Source organism: Pogona vitticeps, chromosome 1 (assembly GCF_051106095.1).
Source record: "Pogona vitticeps strain Pit_001003342236 chromosome 1, PviZW2.1, whole genome shotgun sequence".
In the NCBI taxonomy this organism is placed as follows: domain Eukaryota; kingdom Metazoa; phylum Chordata; class Lepidosauria; order Squamata; family Agamidae; genus Pogona; species Pogona vitticeps.
In genome coordinates this window covers 142,242,053-142,264,128 of record NC_135783.1, presented here as the reverse complement: position 1 = coordinate 142,264,128, position 22,076 = coordinate 142,242,053, and the positions used below count along the sequence as shown (strand labels likewise).

Genomic DNA, 22,076 nt, shown 5'->3' with positions numbered 1-22,076 from the left:
CAGAGAAGTAAAAGGCTTATCCCACATGCTTCAGCTCCAACACAAACATTCCCTCCTTGGCTCTTCATTATTGTTTGTTAAACCTCTGTTGTGGCAACAATGGCTGAAATCCTGTTGCTTCATGTAGTAAGTCACACTAGAGTAGATTTATTGAATCAGTTGGGATTTGGCGAGTTAGCTCCTTTGTTAAGTGCCATTGATTTGGTGAGTCAGCTCTTCCTTACGTTGTATACTAAGTTGTCATTAGAGTAAGCCCATTTGAATCACTTGAACTTGCAGAGGAATTGACTCACCAAATCTGCAGCGATTCAGGGGGCCATTCTGGTATAATGTACTGCGCTGAACAACAGAATTTGACTCTAAAAGCCAAAGCAGAAGGTTGCCTCTCTTCAGTGTTAGTATGCTTTCAGATTTAATACCCAGCTGTCTCTGATTTCTCTTTCTGACTTCAGTCTGTCTTTCTTCTATTTTCCTCTTTCTAAAATGCTTCTGTGTGTTGATTTTCAGCTGACTTTTTACTATGGAGCTAAAGATTTGTGGTGTCCCAGGCAATATTATGAAGAGATGAAGATGGAGTTTCCAGAGGGAGACATCCAGCTATGCGAGAGAGGATTCCATCATGCTTTTATCCTGCGTTCTTCCAAAGAAGTGGCTGAAATGGTGACACACTGGGTACTGGATGATCTGGACAGGCTGTAAATAGAGGTGGATCAGAAGGTGGGACAGGAGGGAACCACTGTCCTTGAAAAGACTTGGACATCTGGGCATTGTGCGTTACTTCCTCTAGAAGATGTGGTCTAACTTTGCAGTGTGAAGAACCGTCCCATTGACAGGAGTCCTACTAATAGCCCATGGTATGTTTTTCAAGAACTTGGACTGGCTTTTGCCAAAGGTGAATTGGGATTTTTTTAAAAGTGTAAAATACTGATTCAGTGGCAGTGTCTTGTGCATTCTAAACCCACGTCATGTGACCCCCATACTAACATTTGTGAGAAGGTTGCAATTTTGTTCTTAAAAGTGAGTTCACAAATGCCCAAGCAGTGAGATTTTTCCGAAGACTTAGAGGGCCATGATAGAGCAGGCAGAGCAGCCATACTCCTCAGAGGCAATAATCACCATGGAGATAATTTACATATTCAGCCCAAAATAATTGGCTGTGAGTTATAGCAGGATGCACAACCATGTATGAATCAGCCTTCAGATTTAAAAAATTTTAATTTTATTTGAATGCAGTGCAGGAAAAGACAGGGTTAATAATCTGCTGGATGAAGATTTATCAGTTTGAAGTCTTAAACTCTCCATTTGTATAAACTCTCTCAAGATTTTAGAATAAGTTTGCAAAGAATGCCAGAAGATACATTTTTGTAGAAATACTTAATGAAAAAGTGTTCAAATAAAATAAAGAAGGGAGTTCTGTACATGAGTATACAAAATAATTTTCCCTTCAGAGTGCATTTAAAATATAAATGAAACAATCTTTAAAAAAATTATTCCTTTCCCCATATCTGCCCCTGTGCACCCTTTGAACCTATTCACTGATCATGAGACAGGAGAAAAGAAATGAACTGGAAGGGAAAATGTGTATTATTTATTGTGTGACTGTATTTTTCACCTTGTTAAACATTTATCGTCTCCCACATCAGCTCACACGGCTGAAAAGGGGAGGCAGGCTCTGTCGTCAAGTTAACGAATTGAAACTACATGACACGCAAGGGAAAGGGAGTGAATTGGAAAGGGAAGGAAAAGGAGGGAGATGGTTTTTTAAAGACTAGAACAAGGTGTAAGCTGTAAGCAGGCATCTAAGCACAGATCAGGCATGGCTGGGTTCCTTTCACCCCAAGGGCATCTCCTCTATATATTCAAGACCAGCTTGATACCACTTCCTCTGGCCTGGCTCCATCCTATCTATGGAGCTCTGTGCTCTGTAGCTGGAATTCTCTGCTGTCGTTCAAAGGAGGGCACACAAGCTTTCTAGCAGAGAATTCTTAATTATCTTATCCAGCATCAAACTCCAGATTAGGTGGAGAGGAATAATTGCAGTTAAGGTGAGATTGAACCACAACCCTTCTGCCCTCTACACATCAAGTGCCTGAGCTGCTTGAATGCAAAATGAATAGTTTCTTTACAATGAAATTCAGAGAAGTAGTTTAGTGATGTCATGCTTCGATAAAAGAAGCCATGAGCCGGTGGCTCCCTGTGCACTCTCAAAATCTTAATTTGAAGATTATAAAGACCCTGAAGAGCAGATTTTCAGAAGGTGCGTGAGACAGAAACAAAGAAGATAAAGTTCAGCATGCACACACATTTCTGGCAGTGCAAGATTAAATTCCACCTTAAGCAGCATTTAAGATCACTATTCAATGTGCATAGTACATTGAGTCTCATGGTGCAGTAGTTAACTTGCAGTCGTCGTTTAGTCATGTCCGACTCTTCGTGACCCCATGGACCAGAGCACGCCAGGCCCTCCTATCTTCGACTGCCTCCCGGAGTTGTGTCAAATTCATGTTGGTTGCTTCGCAGACACAGTCCAGCCATCTCATCCTCGGTTGTCCCCTTCTCCTCTTGCCATCACACTTTCCCAACATCAGGGTCTTTTCCAGGGAGTCTTTTCTTCTCATGAGATGGCCAAAGTACTGGAGCCTCAGCTTCAGGATCTGACCTTCCAGTGAGCACTCAGGGTTGATTTCCTTTAGAATTGATAGGTTTGTTCTCCTTGCAGTCCAGGGGATTCTCAAGAGCCTCCTCCAGCACCACAATTCAAAGGCATCAATTCTTCGGCGGTCTCCTTTCTTTATGGTCCAGCTCTCACTTCCATACATCATGACAGGAAAAACCCTAGCTTTGACTATTCGGACTTTTGTTGGCAAGGTAATGTCTCTGCTTTTTAAGGTGCTGTCCAGATTTGTCATCGCTTTCCTCCCAAGAAGAAGGCGCTTTTTAATTTCAGGGCTGCTGTCTCCATCTGCAGTGATCATGGAGCCCAGGAAGATAAAATTTGACACTGCCTCCATATCTTCCCCTTCTATTTCCCAGGAGGTGATGGGACCAGTGGCCATGATCTTAGTTTTTTTGATGTTGAGTTTCAGACCGTTTTTTGCACTCTCCTCTTTCACTCTCATTACAAGGTTCTTTAATTCCTCCTCACTTTCTGCCATCAGAGTGGTATCATCTGCATATCGGAGGTTGTTGATATTTCTTCCAGCAATCTTAATTCCGGCTTGGGATTCCTCCAGTCCAGCCTTCCACATGATGTATTCTGCATATAAGTTGAATAAGCTGGGGGACAATATACAGCCTTGTCGTACTCCTTTCCCAATTTTGAACCAATCAGTTGTTCCATATCCAGTTCTAACTGTTGCTTCCTGTCCCACATATAGGTTTCTCAGCAGATAGATAAGGTGGTCAGGCACTCCCATTTCTTTAAGAACTTGCCATAGTTTGCTGTGGTCCATACAGTCAAAGGCTTTTGCATAGTCAATGAAGCAGAAGTAGATATTTTTCTGGAACTCTCTGGCTTTCTCCATAATCCAGCGCATGTTGGCAATTTGGTCTCGAGTGCCTCTGCCTCTTCGGAATCCAGCTTGTACTTCTGGGAGTTCTCGGTCCACATACTGCTGAAGCCTACCTTGGAGGATTTTGAGCATAACCTTGCTAGCGTGTGAAATGAGTGCAATTGTGCGGTAGTTGGAGCATTCTTTGGCACTGCCTTTCTTTGGGATTGGGATGTAGACTGATCTTTTCCAATCCTCTGGCCACTGTTGGGTTTTCCAAACTTGCTGGCATATTGAATGTAGCACCTTAACAGCATCATCTTTCAAGATTTTAAATAGTTCAACTGGAATGCCATCACCTCCACTGGCCTTGTTGTTAGCCAGGCATTCTAAGGCCCACTTGACTTCACTCTCCAGGATGTCTGGCTCAAGGTCAGCAACTACATTGTCTGGGTTGTCCGGGATATCCACATCTTTCTGATATAATTCCTCTGTGTATTCTTGCCACCTCTTCTTGATGTCTTCTGCTTCTGTTAGGTCCCTCCCATTTTTGTCCTTTATCATGTCTATCTTTGCGCAAAATGTTCCTCTAATATCTCCAATTTTCCTGAACAGATCTCTGGTTTTTCCTTTTCTGTTATTTTCCTCTATTTCTTTGCATTGTTCATTTAAGAAGGCCCTCTTGTCTCTCCTTGCTATTCTTTGGAAGTCTGCATTCAACTTTCTGTAACTTTCCCTATCTCCCTTGCATTTTGCTTCCCTTCTCCTCTCTGCTATTTCTAAGGCCTCGTTGGACAGCCATTTTGCTTTCTTGCATTTCCTTTTCTTTGGGATGGTTTTTGTTGCTGCCTCCTGGACAATGTTACAAGCCTCTATCCAAAGTTCTTCAGGCACTCTGTCCACCAAATCTAGTTCCTTAAATTTGTTCTTTACTTCCACTGTGTACTCATAGGGGATTTGGTTTAGATTATATCTGAGTGGCCCGGTGGTTTTTCCTACTCTCTTCAGTCTAAGCTTGAATTTTGCTATGAGAAGCTGATGATCAGAGCTGCAGTCAGCTCCAGGTCTTGTTTTTGCTGACTGTATAGAGCTTCTCCATCTTTGGCTGCAGAGAACATAATCAATCTGATTTCGATATTGCCCATCTGGTGATTTCCATGTATAGAGTCGCCTCTTGTGTTGTTGGAAAAGAGTGTTTGTGATGACGAGCTTATTCTCTTGACAAAACTCTATTAGCCTTTGTCCTGCTTCGTTCTGAACTCCAAGGCCAAACTTCCCTGTTGTTCCTTTTATCTCTTGGCTCCCTACTTTAGCATTCCAGTCCCCTAGAATGAGAAGAACATCTTTCTTTGGTGTCAGTTCTAGAAGGTGTTGTAAATCTTCATTAAACTGTTCAATTTCAGTCTCCTCAGCAGTGGTACATAACTTGCAGTACTGCAGCCAAAACTCTGCTCACGTCTCAAGGTTCAATCTCAGGTAGCTGCCTCAAGATTCACTCGGCCCTCCATCCTCCTGATAAATTGAGTATTTACCTCACTGGTTTGGGGGGCAATGTGTAGCCTTCATAATTAACTTGTAAACCACCCAAAGTCTGCTTTAAGCACCATAAGGCAGTATATAAACAGCACTTTTTTTAACTTGATAATTTGATATTGCTTGTCTTCACAGCAGTCTTGTGACAGAGAGGGAGGTTTCTGACTTCCAGGAGCTGAAGAAAAGTCATTCCATTTTCCACTTCTTTTGCTAGTGTGGGTAGCAATAGTCTGCTCACGCCACTGCTACGTGACTTACAAATGTCTTCATAATAATCATGCAATTGCATTCCACTCTCCTTTTAGTCTATTTGATTGTAGCTTCTGAGTGTAAAAAAAAAAGATTTGTAAATAAGCAGGCTCCTTATATTTCTATCCCCCTTTTCTCAAAAAAGCAATCTGGAAGCAAATTAATCAGGCAAAACTTTAAAATCATCACTGGAGATGGGGATAATCATAAACAAATACCCCCATCCCAGCTGCAACTAACGTGAATCCAGCCCTCGGAATCGGCCCATCCACTCGTGCGTTGCCACGCCACCAGCGTTCCACTCTTGCCACCAATCATAGCAGTAGATCCACTGTTTCCCTGCTCGGCAAGCCCCTCCAGGCAGAGGACAGAATGACAAGCCTCCCTGCACCGTTGCTGAGTGAATACAAATATCCCCATCTTTAATTGTCACTAAAAGCAAATCAAACAATGACAATAAAAATCAATGAAGATCAAACCAGTGGGAGCTTGATTCCCCACTGGGCCTCCTTGACCAGGGCTGGGCACGATGATGCATAGGGTCTTCCAGCTCTGCAGTTGCAAGAGAATATTAAGAATATCCCATGCAATACAGCACTGTGTTCTTTGATGCATGCCACTCTACCAGTAATCTAATTGCTGGCATACAGGCATACAGTGCAGCTGTGGGAAGGTGAAGTTGGGCTCTTTGAATATTGTGGATAAGGACATGCTGTATCGTGATCCCCCTTTCCGCATCCTCCCTCCCCCCTTTAAAAGCTCAACATCAGAGCTTCAAAACAACTCGGAAGAATCACTAATGCAGCAGCAGTGGGGAGGGAAAGGCAGTAGCAGCAAAGAGGAAGAGCATCTGTTTATCATCCCTTCTTGTCCATGCTCAAATATGTGAGGTTGACATTGGTTCTAGAGCTTCAGATGGGCATAATGTTGGGCAGGAGTAGCTCCTGGATTGAGCCAAGAGGTGTGTCACCCCAAAATGTCAGAGAGGGTTATTTTCCCCAATCACCAGGCAGCTAGGATAGTGGGACATAGAATGCAACCAGATGTCTCTTCTCCCATCTTAAGTCTTCTGATCCTTGTGTGCAAATACTATTTGTGTATAGCAGTTATTCAGTAAAAAATTTGATTGCATATAACAATTGTTGTGTCCAATAATGTTTGATGTTACTAATTCAGGGTGTTACTAGGAAATTTACCGATAGATGCACTCTGTTAATTGTTTAAAAAAAAGATTATTGAAATGCAGGAATTCAAATGTATGTAGCCACGTGGGACATTGTGGGTGCTGTTCTTGTTAGTGTGACTTCATTAAGGACAAAAACCACAGCCCTTACATTGGAAAAAACCAAACTTCTGTGTATCAGGTGTGCTTGGCAAAGAATTACATGTGTGTACATAGAGTTGCCCATAGACAGGACCCAAAGAGGGAAACCCAGCTTTGAAATATTCAGCTTTAAGTTGAAAACATCTTCCCTCTCTTGGCATTTTCGTGCACTAAAATGCTGTCCACTTCCATCAGTGGCTGAGAGGTCTGTTTCCCGTGTCAATGGCATCAGTTTCATTCAGACCTAGAGTGCCCCGTTATCTCGGTGAATTTAACTTGGAACATTTGCAGGATGTTTTCACCAGGATGTTTTCACAAGGGTACTTCTGTCTTAAACTGAAACAAAAGTTAAATATTGGACCCATTACAAATGGGATTAGTTTGGGATGTTCCTCATTTCACACAGGACTCTTGTCCTGACCCTGCCCAGTCATTACAGTGTATAAGAGATGCCCACGTGAGAATGTTTTGAACTGTAAGGCCTCCTTGACATGCAGGAAAAGGGTTTCTCTCCTGGGTCCCCTCCAGACCATGGACTGTGGGATATTCTGGCATCGGAATTAAGATTAGTCTGCCTTTTTAGAAAAGTATTAAAACAAATTTGGCCTTTTGAGGGTTTTTTAAAATGGTGTTATGCAACACTATGCAGATTTCTAAATGTTCGGTTGCAAGGCATGTTCTCAATATATTACTCCTAAGATTTATAATGAAAGTATTGTACCTAATAATGAATCAAGAGTTCCTTCCATGAGAAACATGTTCACCTGATAATTCATAATCTGCAGTTTCATTTTGTAAACATGCTTTGGATTCTGGTCTTTTCCTCCACTACCACCACTATCTTCAGGAGACTTAAATCTGTCCACCAAGAAACATTTTGCTTGAATAAGTGACAAGAAAAGAATTTCTATTGTTCGCAGAGTTGCTTAAAATTTTATGCGGAATGATGTAGACTGCTGTGCCCTGGAGACTGACATTTTATTCCCTGTGTCATAGGGTCAACCTAAGACTTGCAATTACCATGAACCCCTGAGCCTCTTTTTTGGAACCTAGACAAAATAAGAATCCATGGAGATTTTCTTATGTAAGCCAGTACATAAGACAAGAGAAAGCTGTATGGTAAGAATATAGTGCAGTTGCCAGAAGTGGCTGTTGCTCTGAGCAATGCTAATGCAGAATTTATGGAGTAGGACAATATGTCTATATAAACAGAATGGGGGAGGGAGAACACCTTTGTCTTGCACTAAGAAAGACATCATCATCATCATCATCATCATAAAAACTGTTGGTGTGATGCAGCACTAATCCTATAGTGAGGTATGATAAAGCACCCTCGTGCAAATATTTTTTTATTGCCAGTAGTTTTATTATTCAGTTCATTGTTATTATTAATTTAACCGCCTTTTGGATATTTTGCTACAGGCCCTGAGATGTCAGAAACTGGTGTTCATGTTGATGACAGGAGAAGGCTTCTCCATTTTGTGTAATTGTTTGACGTGCTTGCTAGAGACTAAAAATTATTTCCTATCCTTGTGAAGATTAAATAAAGATTAAAACAGTGCCGATGGACTGGGGAAGGGAAGTCCTGAGTGAGCTGGCTGTTTTGTTGTACTTCGATTGTTGATGTTATGCTAAATGCTCCAATTCATCCGGAAAGATGCTTTGCAAAACAGTTCAGATTTGGAAATGATCACAAGCTGTAGCCCTGGCTCTCTGAACATGCCCACAGCTGTGTTGGAAATGCCCATGAAACTTTTTTCCCCTCTCTCTTAATGTTAGCTGTGAGACAAATGAACGTTTTTGTAAAACGTTTGTAAGCACTTTGAAAATGGGCTCTCCACTCATGGCATGCCTGGTGAGGCCACTTTGTTCCTGTTGAATGTGCAACTCTGAAAGGTTGGTTTCTAAAACTTACCAGAGGGATAGTGGGACGAAAATACATTGCATGCCATGGGTATCAAAGCATTCTGCAAATCAGTTTTCACGGCCAATCCCAACTAGAGTAGACCCGTTGAATCAATGAATTGCTGGGCAGTAAATCAAAAGTATGTGAATCCCATTGATTCAGTCGAACTACTCTTGTTGAAACAAGCAGTTGAATTTAGGCCGATGATCTTAGAGATTGCTATCTTTCTCCAGTTTCACAGAGTAATGACCAATCTAGCTTTCTCACAAGCTCCTGTGTTGTGTCTTGAATTGATTTCTCAGTTAGCTGTTAAAATATTCTAATGCAGCCAAGTTATTTCAGCAGTATTGGCTTGAATCCTGGTGAGGCTTCCACAGACAGGAGCACTCCATTCATAGAGCTCTGGCCCAGCAAAGGATCCCTTCTTAGGCATCCTTCAGTCTTGAGAGACTGCGGTAATGTGCTCTGAGCTGGATTGTCCTCTCCAGAGCACGAAGCCTGGGTAAAATCATATGGAGGACAGGCTGTTACCCAAGCAGCAGATCCCCCCTCTCCACGTCACTGAAATAGTCTAATGGAAAGGCAAGAGCCAATACAACTGGTTCCAGCAACGTCGCAGGAGTTGCCAGAACGACACGAACTGCCTCCAGGACTCCAGCTCCAGATTTTGCCTTGAAGTTAACTCCTGAGCCTTTTCCATCGATGGATATAACCACAAGGCAGTGGAGGTTTGAAATCAAAGTTTTCCTTCTCCTAGATGGGCTGCCTTCCCAGGCTGACGAGCCCCACCAATCCAGGAGCAAAGGTTCCCACTAGTGGAAGAAGGGTGATGATTTTTGCTGACTTCTCCCATCACTCACTGCCACCACTTTTCTGCTGTTGTTTTTATCAGGGGTCCCCAACCCCCAGTCTGTGTACCCGTCCCAGTCCGTGGCCTTGCCAGGACCAGGCCACAGAGACAAATCTCCTGTTCCCCCCCAGCAAACACAGATACATGCACGCCCCTCCCACCCACGCACATCCCCTCCCATGGGCTCTCATGCACACTAAACTGGTCCGTGGAGGCAAAAAGGTTGGGAAACACTGGTTTAGAAGGTCTGCCAGTCCTCCAAACCCATTTTTCAGGTGGCACGACAGGCTGCAGTGGGGAAGAGGGATTGCTGAATCTCTTTCTGCTAGCAAGAATGTCTCTTGGAACAGGCTGCAGAGCTAACACTGCCACTAGTGGGATCAAACTCAGGATCGCAACCATTGTTTTTTAGTACAAGGCCACTACAAATATGGTGGAATTACAAGAGGTTCAAAACCTGAAGTTGTTTTCCTTTGAACATCGCCTACACTAGTTCTCAGAAATCTTCCTGACATCTAGTTTTCTACTCATTTTCTATGGACAAGTTTTTTTAGGAAGGGAGTACCAAGTCATGTGAACCTGTGCCATGTGTACGCACACAGAGTCGAGAATGTCATAGTCTTGGGCCAGATTTGCAATTAGCATGTGACCATGCTGTCTTTCTGACCATTATATAATTAGAGTGTATCTCTTTCATTTTTAATGTGCATCGGAAACACCACTGCCTGTGAAAGCCAGAAAAGCTGGCACTCCTTTTTTTCCAAACTTCTCTTGCTAAGCCCCAGGTGCACACCCTAAGTAGAAGACTCCATGATTAGATACGGGTTTAGGTATGTATGAAATATTGTGTGACCAGAAGAACCTGCTAGTGAAACTTCCCATTTAATGCTGCCATGTTTTCCGTGAACAAATCCTATGAACCACTGTGCATGCCAAGGAACATTCCGAATGGATATTCATAATTTCTCTGCCGAGGAAACCATCAAGACTGCAGAAGTGTAAGGCATTCTTGTGTGCCACTCCTTGGAATCCGTCCAGACCTGATGCCGCACTGTGGTACCCTGTTTCCCCTAAAATAAGACCTAACCTGAAAATAAGACCTAGTATGGTTTTTCAGGATGCTTGTAATATAAGCCCTACCCCAAAAATAAGTCCCAGTTAAGTGAAACCCTTAGGGGACGTGGTGGCGCTGTGGGTTAAACCGCAGAAGCCTCTGTGCTGCAGGGTCAGAAGACCAGCAGTCATAAGATTGAATCCACGCCACGGAGTGAGCTCCCACTGCTTGTCCCAGCTCCCGCCAACCTAGCGGTTTGAAAGCATGTAAATGCAAGTAGATAAATAGGTAGCACCTTGGTGGGAAGGTAACAGCATTCTGTGTCTAGTCGCGCTGGCCCCGTGACCACGGAAACTGTCTTCAGACAAACGCTGGCTCTATGGCTTGGAGACGGGGATGAGCACTGCCCCCTAGAGTCGGACACGACTGCACTAAATGTGAAGGGGAACCTTTACCTTCAAGTGAAACCCCACCCTCCACCATTGTGCAGCAACCAGAAGAAGATAACATGACTGTATTTGAATAAATGTAGATTGTTATACATGAAAAAAATAAAACATTCCCTGAAAAAAAAGCCCTAATGCCTTTTTTGGAGCAAAGATTAATATATCACTATAAGAACTTGTCTTATTTTCAGGAAAACATGATAGTACACAAAACGTATTGTGGAAACTTAGCAAGAGAAAAGATGGCATGAGTGGTTTGTGACTACAACACAGGGGCCCCTTTTAAATTTGGGAGAGGTGCTTCCTTTGTTCAGTGTGTGACCCCCACCTGCAAGATAGAGATGACACTGATGGAGCCGCTTGTTATCAGCAGTAACCTTGTACATGAATTGTACTTGACACCTTTGTAAGACAGCTGCACACAACGTTCCTTAGATTGGTTGTTACTAAGCTGTTTTCCCCCCAGGGCTGGACCTACGAGTAAGCAGAACGTGATGGCTATTTCAAGTAGCAAATATTCCCCTGTGTTCATACCCCCCCGACTAGAGATGGGGACAGATATAAAAACGGATCGGTTTTTCCAGTGAATATAGTCAATTTGTTAAATATCCGTCAATCCGTATTTGTGGGTTCCAGAGACCCCCACGAATACGAAGGGACAAATATTTACCCGTTTTTATTCATACTTCATATTAAAAAACCAGCCGAACAAAAAACTATTCTGCCTACTGCCCGCTGATTAGTTGATCGGTGGCAGAAAGGCAGCCACCACCCCCACACAGCCACCTAATGCAACAGCCTACCCCCACCCCCTTCTTTTCCCTACCTTACCCCTCCCTCACCCCCACCGGCAGCCCCTTACCTTAATTGAAGCTGCCAAGGTCTCTTGGCCTAGTCCGATCCATGGCACATAAAAAGAGAAACTGTCTGCCCTTTGTGAAGATAGTGGCTGCGGCTTCATTTAGGGTAGGGAAGCTGTAGCTGCCATTTTTGCAAAGGGCAGCCAGTTTCCCTTTTTACACTCCATGGCTGTGGAGGTCTGATGGAGACCTTGGCAGCAGTTATTAAGGTAAGGGGGTGTCAGTGGGAGTGGAGTGGGGGCTAATGTAGGGAAAGGAAGGGGGTAGGTGGGTAGGCTGTGGAGTGGTGGTGGCTGCCTATTGGCCTCCGATCAGCTGTAGGTAGGTAGAATGGGCTTCTGTGCTGTTTGGTAAACTCTCCTAGGGGCACCCAATTTACAGGTGAATAATTCGGATGTCCAATATCCAATCTTCACCAAAGTTGTCAGGCATGTTGGGGAAAGACATGGGAAGCTATTTTGTGATTCTGGACTCTCTAAGTACCTGGGGGGTCCTCTTTGTGAGTATATAACTCAGGGGTCCGTAATCCAATGTTCACCTAACTTTCAAAACTTGTAGAAAAGCGTCTGGGGAAGCTTCCCTGCAAATTTGGTGTCTCTAGGTGGTTGGGGTCCAGTTTTATAGTCATTTAAAGCAAAGACAGGTCGATTCTTTGAAGAATATTTGTATCTGTTGATCCATTAACCTTGATGGATTACGAATCAAAACAGATCACTTTTTTTTTAATTTGGAGCATCTTGGTGGGGTGGGGTTGCTCATTTGTGGCCTGTACTGGCTGATTGTCTCACCTGGTCCAAGTCAGGGAAAGGGCCCTAACCGAGCAAGCAGGTAGAAAGCCAACCTAGACATACAACTCCAGCAGACACCCCAGGCATACACTGCTTGTTTTGCATGACACCAGATGGTCTTTCACAGCAGCACAGCAAAGGTAGGAAGCAGTTGCAAGAGTAGACAGCAAGCAACAACAAAGAGACAGAATCCTTCTCTTTTATGGATGATGTGACCACAGATGACAGAGGTGGTCTGGTTTAGTGGGTAGACTCCTGGACTTCAGAAACCTGAAGGAGATTAATGTGACGATGCATATCATAGACACAGATTCACTGGAACATCCTTTCCTATATATTCAAGATCTAAGAGGGGACAGAGAGTGCCCTATCTCTGATGGGTATTTGGAGGACAGATCTAATAAAGATATAATAAAACCCTAATGTGAAAACTCCTGTATAAATTGGCATATATTAGAAGCTTCTATTGCAAAGAACCAGCAAGCATTGTAGTTTCTAACTAAAAATTCTAACACCAGGCAACAACAAAAACTTACAAAATAAAATTCAGCAAAGTACCTATCAATAAAATATTTAATAATCTTATCTGTACAAAATATTTAAAAGGTTAATTAAGGGTATACAATACTGCTTATTTAACAAATATATACCACTATATAATATGTTCAAGAAAATATATATTGTTTACAGTTCATTTACAATTCAATATGTACAATCTGTTTAAACTTAAACATGCACACACACTGCATTTACACCATCACTTACAGCCTTGTCTTCCATAAAACATTTCACACATTCAGACCCAAATAATGTGTTTTTCCCCCAAAATGAGGCAAGAGAGAGAGAAAGACTGTCTATTTTTATGTACACACATGTGGAAAGACAGTAAGGAATAGCACTTACTATGTTGAAAAATAGGAAAGGGGAGAAAAAAAGGAAGTTGCTTGTGGTTTTGAGCACATGACAGAAAGAAAAGTATAAATTCAAATGTGGATTGGTGGGCATGGAGCTGTTTTCTTGGTTAAAATGCAAATACTTTTTTTCCTTTGGTGTATGGCAGTAGTACATATGTTCACTTAGCCAGTTGGATAAATATGTTCCGACAACATTTCTCTAGGGGGTCATTCAAAATATGGAGCAATGAGAATGCAGCCGGTTTCCTGCAAAAATGGAATCTCGTTTCTTGATAAGGAAAGGAAAACACAAGTAACAGTCTACATTTTGGCCACAGTTTTCAGCTCTGCTTGGGTCCAAAGACTGTATTTTAGAACCTACATACACACTGCTTGATTTCTTAACTTGTTTGGTGCAGCTATTCAAGAGACCAGGAGTAGCGCTAACTGCAAAAATGCAATGTATAAAAAGACGCATGGTGCCAAGACCCTGAAACAGAAGTTCTCAACTGTGGGGGCATTCCTGAGGTCTGACCAAGGTTAAACTATGTGGAACCCAACAACGCACACAAAGAAATGTCAAGATGTGCAACACTATTTTCAATTCTAGCCTTTTCACTCTCTTCCCTCCGGTCATAATTTGAGATAAGTTACATTCACGGGACCTCATTCCAATCCCACAGTAAATCAGGCGTATCTCCTCCAAAGTCAATAAAATTATGATGGATTCCAACCACTATGTGGGGGAGGAGCTGAACGGTCACAAATCTATGCGTATATTTTTACATACTTTACTAGGCTGGAAAATGGTTAACAGATTTATTTTTTTAACCTGGCCCTTCAAAATGTTATCTTTAGCACCTGCTAAGGAAGCAAGATTGAGTATTTCAGAGGTGTTCTTTGCAAAACATAGAGACTGCAATCCTGAAACTTATTTTGCTTCAAAATGCCATCTTTTCACACCTGCAAGGACCTGCATGTTCCAAAAGGCTTTCTTCTTTGGGATGGTATCTCCCCAATACATTCTGGTGTTTTTTTTTAATCTGTCGAGTTTCAGAATGGGTTTGCCCCATTCTGAAGATTGCTGCCTTTTAATAGCACACAATGTGCATTTCTGCGTAGAGTTAGGGGCAGAACTCTAGACTGGGCATGAAGCAATCCAAGCTCTCCATCTAACTGACTGGTTCATCTACAATGGATCAATGGGCAAAAGGTTAGGCACAGCTGAGTTCCAGTTATTTCAACAAGACCAGTGCTTCCCAGCCTTTGATCCCCAGATGTTCCTGGATTATAACTCCCAAAAATCCTTACCAGTACAGCTAGGGGTGAAGGCTTCTGGGAGTTTTAATCCAAAAATGCCTGAGAACCCAAGATTGGGAACCACTGGGGTAGACTAAGGGCTGCTGCAGATGAGACACATACAGGACATTCTATAAACCATTGGTGAGGCATGTCTGTATTGACAGGTGGCATGCATGTGTGAAATTCATATTGAGAGAACCACATTAGGTGGTTTATACTTTTTTTTCAAAGAAGAACAGAGTTCTGTAGGCTGTGTGCATAATGTCCAAGGTTTATACGCTTTTGCTATTAGATCTGATTGAAAATTACACTTGTTTATCTGCTGCATCCTTTGGAAACCAGTCAACTGACTAGATTTCAGTATCTCTCTCCCTTCATTTAGGCTTGCTGGCTACCTCTTTCCCATGAATTCCCCTCCAGATCTACTACAGGAAGCATGTTTAAGATGAAATTTTTAAGTACCCAACCTCTGGCAACACTTTCTTCTTGTGAATGCAGCAGTTTATCTATGCACAAACTAGAATACTGTTATCTGTTGTTTCACCAGAACACGTGAACCAGTGATAAGCCAGTTAAGTCAACAGTGTGTTGAGCAAACCTGCCACATGCAACTCATCCATTGCCATTCCCTACATACAGTCCCTCCAATTTTAACAGGAAGACAATGAAGATCTGATAAAGACATTTGGAGGAATGCCACGCAACATAATCCAAAATCAGGAGGGTTGTGCCATCATAGTGAATAGACTGCACCCATAATCTCATCCGGTATAAAGCTGATTTATCTTACACAACCATAAATGTTGCTAAAATCATTACAGCTTAATGCAACAGCTTCTCACGTCAAAATCTGACTCCTTCCATATACTTCCAAAAATATCATGCCCGTAAATGGAGATTAATATAAATTTTTAAATAGTACTCTCTTGCTGTATAAAGAAGGGATTGAGAAGAAAGAGGGGCTGCACAGTATCTAATCTAATACTCCTCAAAGTATGCAAATGATAGATGTATTTTTGCATAAACTGTACAGATCAGGGTTTCCAATTCTATTAAGGAGGCCTGGCCAAAGAGAGAGTCATTCGATCACATCACATGCAATGAACATGTTTTTAATGGAAAGGAGGAGGAGACGACTCAAGTCTCTTGCATCTGCTTAACCAAAGATTGTTTTACTCCAAATTCCAATGTACAAACCAGCTTTTGGTATAAAATTGTGAGAATCCATCCACTTGGGATGGGGGTAGTGGTTTTGAAACCCTTTTAAGGAATCTTGCACTGGGCCTCAAGGTTTCCTCCCTGACTCCATGTCAGAGTAATGTACTGGTAAGAGCATTTAGAAGGCAGTGTGCGGAGGGTCAGATTAGAATCTCTCTGCTCCCTTCAGAATGATTAACTGTGTAAGGCTTTGGCAAGAACAAAATCTCTTGGTGTATATCGGTCTGGAATAAAATGCACGCATGAGCATCCACGCGGCAGTCCCAAGCCAGCGCTAGTGCTCGGCAACTCTAGGCATACATGAAAACATGTGGCAAAACAGCCATGGGGTGGGTGGGTGGGAATATGACCCCATCCACATCCAATGACTCACCACACCAGTTCTGTGGGGACTGGATGAACAGTGTAATGTGGACTCGGATCCAGCAGGCCATCTGCATTTGCTGCCTATGCCAGCGCCTGTTTCCTTGTATCACTTTCCTTAGTTGGAGATTCAAAATGTTTCGCAATTTCACAATCCAATTTCCAATTTAGTCTCCATGGAAGGAAGAAAAAAAGGCAGACGTGGCCTCTACTGGGGTTAGTTTTCAAAGCTCTTTGCTTTCTGTATTTCTCCCTGTAAACCAAAGAGCGCCTGGACAGAACTAAACCCAGGCCAGCCCAAGACATTATGCTGCGGGAGGCACAACACAAGGTAGTGCCCCCTCCTAGTCTATGCAGAAGGTTGGCTAAGCCAGCAAGTTGACTCTTATAGCCAAAGTATACGTCATAGCAGAAGATGGAATCTGACAGGGTTCCTGATTCTGACAGATATTTGTGACTAAGTGATCATACCAGCCTGCTTTCCTACCAGCGACCAATCATAAAACAAAGCAAAGTGATTGGCAAACTATTGGGGGGGGGTGTAAAAACCATCTGCTGTGGCCATCTCACGTTCTTGTCAATTAGGAAATCCCCTTTTCCCCGAGGTGTCAAGGTCTCGTCTGCAGCATACAGTTTGACCCGCACTTTAAAACTGACATGGGGCAACTTCTTCCACCATACCTCAAGGCAGCACTCTCACTTAGGAGATAAAAAGCGGGCCAAAACATCACCAATGCCTTCCGGTATCTGCTCACTCTATTTAATCTAATGAGGGTTGCAGTTCTTCCTGGGATGGACCTCACCGATATCATAAGCTTTGATTGTTAATCATAAGCTTTGATTGTTAATCATAAGCTTTGATTGTTAACATTATGCTAGTGGTATAACATGCTTGTCCAGCTGGCAGGCAACAAACATAGAAGCTGACTAGCAAGCAAAAGAATTGACAATTTTCTGAATAAACCCAGGAAAGATTCCATCAGCTAGAATGGGTTGACCTCTCAACCCTGCTGAGTCAGCTCTAGAGACACCTGTTGTCTTATACCACAATTTTATGGTTCTTCCAAAGCCGTAATGGCATGGCACATATCCTTAAGCAATGGAGAGGGAATCACTTTCTCCTTCAAGTGGAATACATGGACATGAAATTGTCCATCTTTATTAGAAATTTAATTGCAAGAGCAAGCAGAATGAAGTTCTGTGATTGGTTTTATATTTCCGAATCATTGGGCACAAACATGAAACAACAACCAGTTCTTTAGACCTAGATATGGCAAGATTTTGTGGCATGAAGGTTCTCTTTCTTATTTTGCTTCACACATAAACCTCAAAGAAAACTTTCCTATTGAAGCATTTGGGGAGATTTTTCCTCCCTCTTGTAAAACACATCTCCTTGGCAAAATGTCCTAAACAAGCCTTGATTCACCAAGACCTAGATAGAATTGGCAGAAAATGATCCTGGGAGTAAGTAGGATTGCTAAAACCAAGCAAGTAAGTCTTTTGCTATGCCTCAGATGAATCTTGCCCCTAGATAACATCTCTCATCCAAAGTTCCAGATGGCACAATTTGCTCCGCTGTGTGTGTGTGTGTGTGTGTGTGAGAATGCCACACAAGAGCATCTCTTTCCTCTTAACTAAGGTGGACTGCATGAGATGCATGTCAGAGATTCTCCCTTTGCTTAAGAGCTCACCAAGTATGTGACACATGAACGATGATAAATTGCTCGGGTCCTTTCTTTCCAGCACATCGCAATCTAAAATGTCCATTCAAAAAACCTCTGCCATTTTGGTAAATTATGACTACAAAAAGAAACTGACCCTTTTGTTTTAATACTAGGCGTGCAACCCAACCCACCCTTAATTGCCAACTAGAGCATACCCAACTAAATCAACAGTTCAGCAGAATGGCAACACTTACATCAATCCCACTGCTTCCTTGGGTCTAATCTTGTTGGGGATGGCCATCTGGATTCAGGCCACTGAAACACCATGATGCTTGAGGTCACCAAACGTACCATAAGCATGGTTTAACCTCCTACTCCAAGTGCACTCAGCTTTTTCTTTTGTAAACCAATCTACATAACTACACTTGAAGCCATTATTGCTATGAGATCAAAATACCCCCCCCACCTAACTGAAAGTGGTTCTAACACAGAGATGCTGTGAGTAAGAGAGGAACCCACCTCATGCCCAGTCTTACCACTGGTCCATCTAAGCTCAGGTCGACCCACACCCTCTTTGGCAGCAGCTCACCTGGTTTTCAGGCAGGATTATCTCCTAGCCCAACCAACAGGATGCTGGGGCCGATCTAGACACAACATCTGCACTCTACCTGTGAGTGGCGAGACTGGGAGTTTACAGCAGACACAGAAATGCACTGCACACCCTCCAGGTTGTTGTTTTTGTTGCTGTTTTTTGCCACGAGTAGAGCAACTTCCGTGTACATTCTATCAATGCTAGCAGGCATTTTGAAAAGAGCTACCCAAGTTTGTCCGCAGTGCATTCCTTCTGGTCCTCAGCCCTAACAACTCTTTCATGTACAGACCAGTAATTAGCCACCTGGCAACGCTCGAGCGTATGCCCATGCAAGAACAGTCTGCTAGTAGCCTTTGAGGAAAACCTTAGTCCATGAGGCCATTTTAATGCCTCTGGACACTCCAAACTTAATCAAGACGAGGTGAAATGATTAGGGATTATGCACCCAAAAATTTACTTTCCAGGCAAAAAGACCACTCTCAGCAGAACAGAGTGCTCCTCTAAACAAAGAAGCTGGCCACTCTGATTTAAAATCTAGCCAATAGATTTGCAACCCCAAATCAGTCCATCCTGTGTCAACACCGGGGGTGGGGGTGGGGGAGTAGAACCGGACTGACTCCCATTTTGCCTGTTACCCACTGTGCTGGGGATCCCAAATGAAAAGATCTGCTGATCCACATACAACTTGATCATGTTCATGTTTACTCAAGGGCCTCGTTGAGTTCAGTGGGTCACAGGCAATCGCGTGCATGCAGAATTTCAGAATTTTGACTCAATCCTTAACATGTTTCTTCTGAAGGAGGCCTTCTGATCTCAGAGAGATTGCTCCTGTGCATGCGTGTCTCAGATGCAGCGATCCTAAGTATTCACGCCGGAGGCAGTGAGCTTTAATTCTTATAAACTTGCATAGGGCTGTGCTATAAAACTAGGAGCGGCCAACTTGTAATCCTCTCTAGATCTTTTTAAATGACAGTTCTCGCCCTCCCTGGGCACTGGCCATGCTGGTGGAAGCTGATGGGAGCTAGGAATCCGACAGCATCTGGAGGCATCCTGCCTATGTGTTAAGACACTGGTTCCCAACCTTGGGTCCCCACATGTTCTTGGAGTACAACTCCTGGAAATCCTGGCCAGCAGAGGTGGTGGTGGAAATTCTGGGAGTTGAAGTCCAAGAACATCTGGGGACGCAAGGCTGGGAACCACGGTGTTAAGACAACTGATGTTCTTTACTATGGCCCTAGAAAGAAAGATTGTAGAAAACAAAACGCCAAAAGGAATAAAGATGGGAGCAACCTTAGAGAGCAACGGAGGAGGAAAAAGAAGAAAGAGACACCAAAGGCCAGTGGTTTTCAAACTGAATTGCGTGGAAACCTCATGGGGACCCAGTAAAGGCAGGCAAGGTGAAAGGAACATAGAGCCTCCCTCCTGACCATTCTCTGCAGGAGCAGGAAATGTGTGTGGTGAGTTCCAGAGCAGACTCACATCTGGGTACTACGTCCAGAGAATCCAGGCCAAGACCGACCTCAATGGGACCTGACTGGGAAGAACTGCCCACACAAGTGACATGAACGACTTAAGATGACATCAAGTTTGAAAGCCACTGTTAATCGATTATTGCCACAGGGGTCATCCACCTCAGGCAACCCTCCTGAGCCAGGAGAGGCAGCCACCTTCGCCAAAACAGTCTGGAGACTTCCATTCAAAGCCATTTGCTTTCTTTTCCTTTTCCTTTTCTTCCTTCCTCTTCCTTTTAAAGTGCTGGTTAGGTGGGGCAAGCCTGGGAAGTGGGCTGACTGAAGGGGGGGGGACACCAGAGGCTCCCATCACTGTGGGGTGGGGGGGGTGGGAGGAAGTCTGTAGCAGCTGCCCCCCCCCTCAGAAAGGGCCAGAGGGCTGGATCCAGCCCTTCGGGAGAGTCAAGTGCGATCCTCCGCCAAAGCAAGGCCTCAGAGGCACGGACAAGCTGCAAGCCCCCCCCTTCCCCTCGCTGGCTGGCTGGCTGGCTGTGAGGGCAGGGGGCCAAGCAGGCAGGGGCCTGGGAACTGGAAGCAAGGCCAGAGCCAGGCGGAGGGGGCCCCCCCGGGCAGGGCCGCTACCTGCAGCCGCAGGACTCCACCACCATGTCCTCGTACTGTTTGTACACCACGTTGTTGCCCGAGTCGATGTAGAGGATGCTGATGGGGCTGAGCTTGGAGGGGACGCAGCAGCTGGGCGGGGTGGCCTCCGGGTCCATGGAGTTCATGAGCGTCTGGATGATGGCGTGGTTGGTGGGCTCCAGGTGCGAGCGGAGCGGGAAGTCGCACACGCCGTCGCAGTGGTAGGCCTCGTAGTCCAGCGGCGCGATGATCCAGTCGTCCCAGCCCAGCTCCTTGAAGTTGACGTGCAGGGCTTTGCGGCTGCAGCGGCTCTTGGCCTTCTTGCCGGGGCTCCGGCCCCCGCCCGCCGCCGCCGCCCGCCCCGCCAGCGTCGTCCGCCGCCGCCGCCGGCCCCCGGGCCGCGGTTTGCCCGAGGGCTCTTGGGCCGAATCGGGGGGCTCCTGCGAGAGGCTGCCGCTGTGGCTGCCGCCGCCCAGGGCGTGGATCTTCTCGCGGATCTCCCTGAAGAGGCTCCCCTTCCGCTTGGCGCGCGAGAAGACCACCAGGAGGGCCCTCTCGTGGGGCGGCGTGGGCGCCTCCCGGCCGAAGCCCAACTGCCCCGCGGGCAGCAGCCTCCCGGAGCGCTCCGAGGCCACCTGCAGGAGGAAGCAGGCCGGCCCGCCGCCGCCGCCGCCGCCGCCCCGCTCCGCCCGCCGCCTCAAGGCGGCCCCGACGTCGAAGACCTCCCAGCGGGGGGAAGGCGAGGACTCGCCCGCGTCCAAGACGTCTCCCGCCCGGGAGTCCAGGAGCTCCGGCTCGCGGCCTTCTCCTCCGGGGTGGCCGGCGCAAGCGGAGAGCAGGAGGCGATGCAGCAGCCCCTCCCGGGACGAAGCCAAGCTCCGGTTCTCCGGGGGTCTCCGCAAGATCCGGAGCTCCGCGCCCACGACGACGTCGTCCAGCTCCGACATCCTGGAGAGATCGAAGAGGTACCGGCGCCCGCCTTCCGAGGGGACATCGTCTGCAGGAGAGAAAAGCAGAAGGGAGCCGGCATCAAGGAAGGAAGGAAGGAAGGAAGGAAGGAAGGAGTCGTGCGCGCTTCCCTTTGCCTGCCCGGGTGCGCTGCGCCCTCAGATCAGCGGGCGGGCGGCCCGGCATCAGCCGCCTGGGCAGCTGGCACCAGTCGCCTGCCCCTTCCAGATGCCCCTGCCCTGGGCACCCTATGAGAAGCTAACAAGTCCGTAAGAGCCGCCCCAAGACGCCCGCCAGGAGAAAGGCCAATGTTTCTTGGTCATCAACTAGGAAAGCTCACTCTGAGCGTGCTCAGAGGCACTCTGGTTACGACTCCCGCCTTGCCGGGGCGCGTTACCACTGCGCTCTTTGAGCCTACGCTTGGAACAGAACTGGGCAGGGGATTGTGAGAGAGGCTTGTAGATTTATGTTGTGTTGTGAGCCGTCAAATTGCTTGTGACTT

General features: G+C 45.2%; 2 protein-coding genes across 2 annotated transcripts in view; one reads left to right on the top strand and one right to left on the bottom strand.

Annotated features, from left to right (window-relative positions):
- LDAH (lipid droplet associated hydrolase) overlaps positions 1-8,179 on the top strand; it is a 93,866-nt gene extending 85,687 nt beyond the window's left edge. Inside the window, exon 7 of the mRNA XM_073002151.2 lies at positions 508-8,179. Within this exon, the coding sequence (XP_072858252.2) occupies positions 508-699 (192 nt within the window). The 3' untranslated portion in view covers positions 700-8,179. The remainder of the gene's footprint in view (positions 1-507) is intronic.
- GDF7 (growth differentiation factor 7) overlaps positions 7,513-22,076 on the bottom strand; it is a 26,051-nt gene continuing 11,487 nt past the window's right edge. Inside the window, exon 2 of the mRNA XM_073002139.2 lies at positions 7,513-21,623. Within this exon, the coding sequence (XP_072858240.2) occupies positions 20,623-21,623 (1,001 nt within the window). The 3' untranslated portion in view covers positions 7,513-20,622. The remainder of the gene's footprint in view (positions 21,624-22,076) is intronic.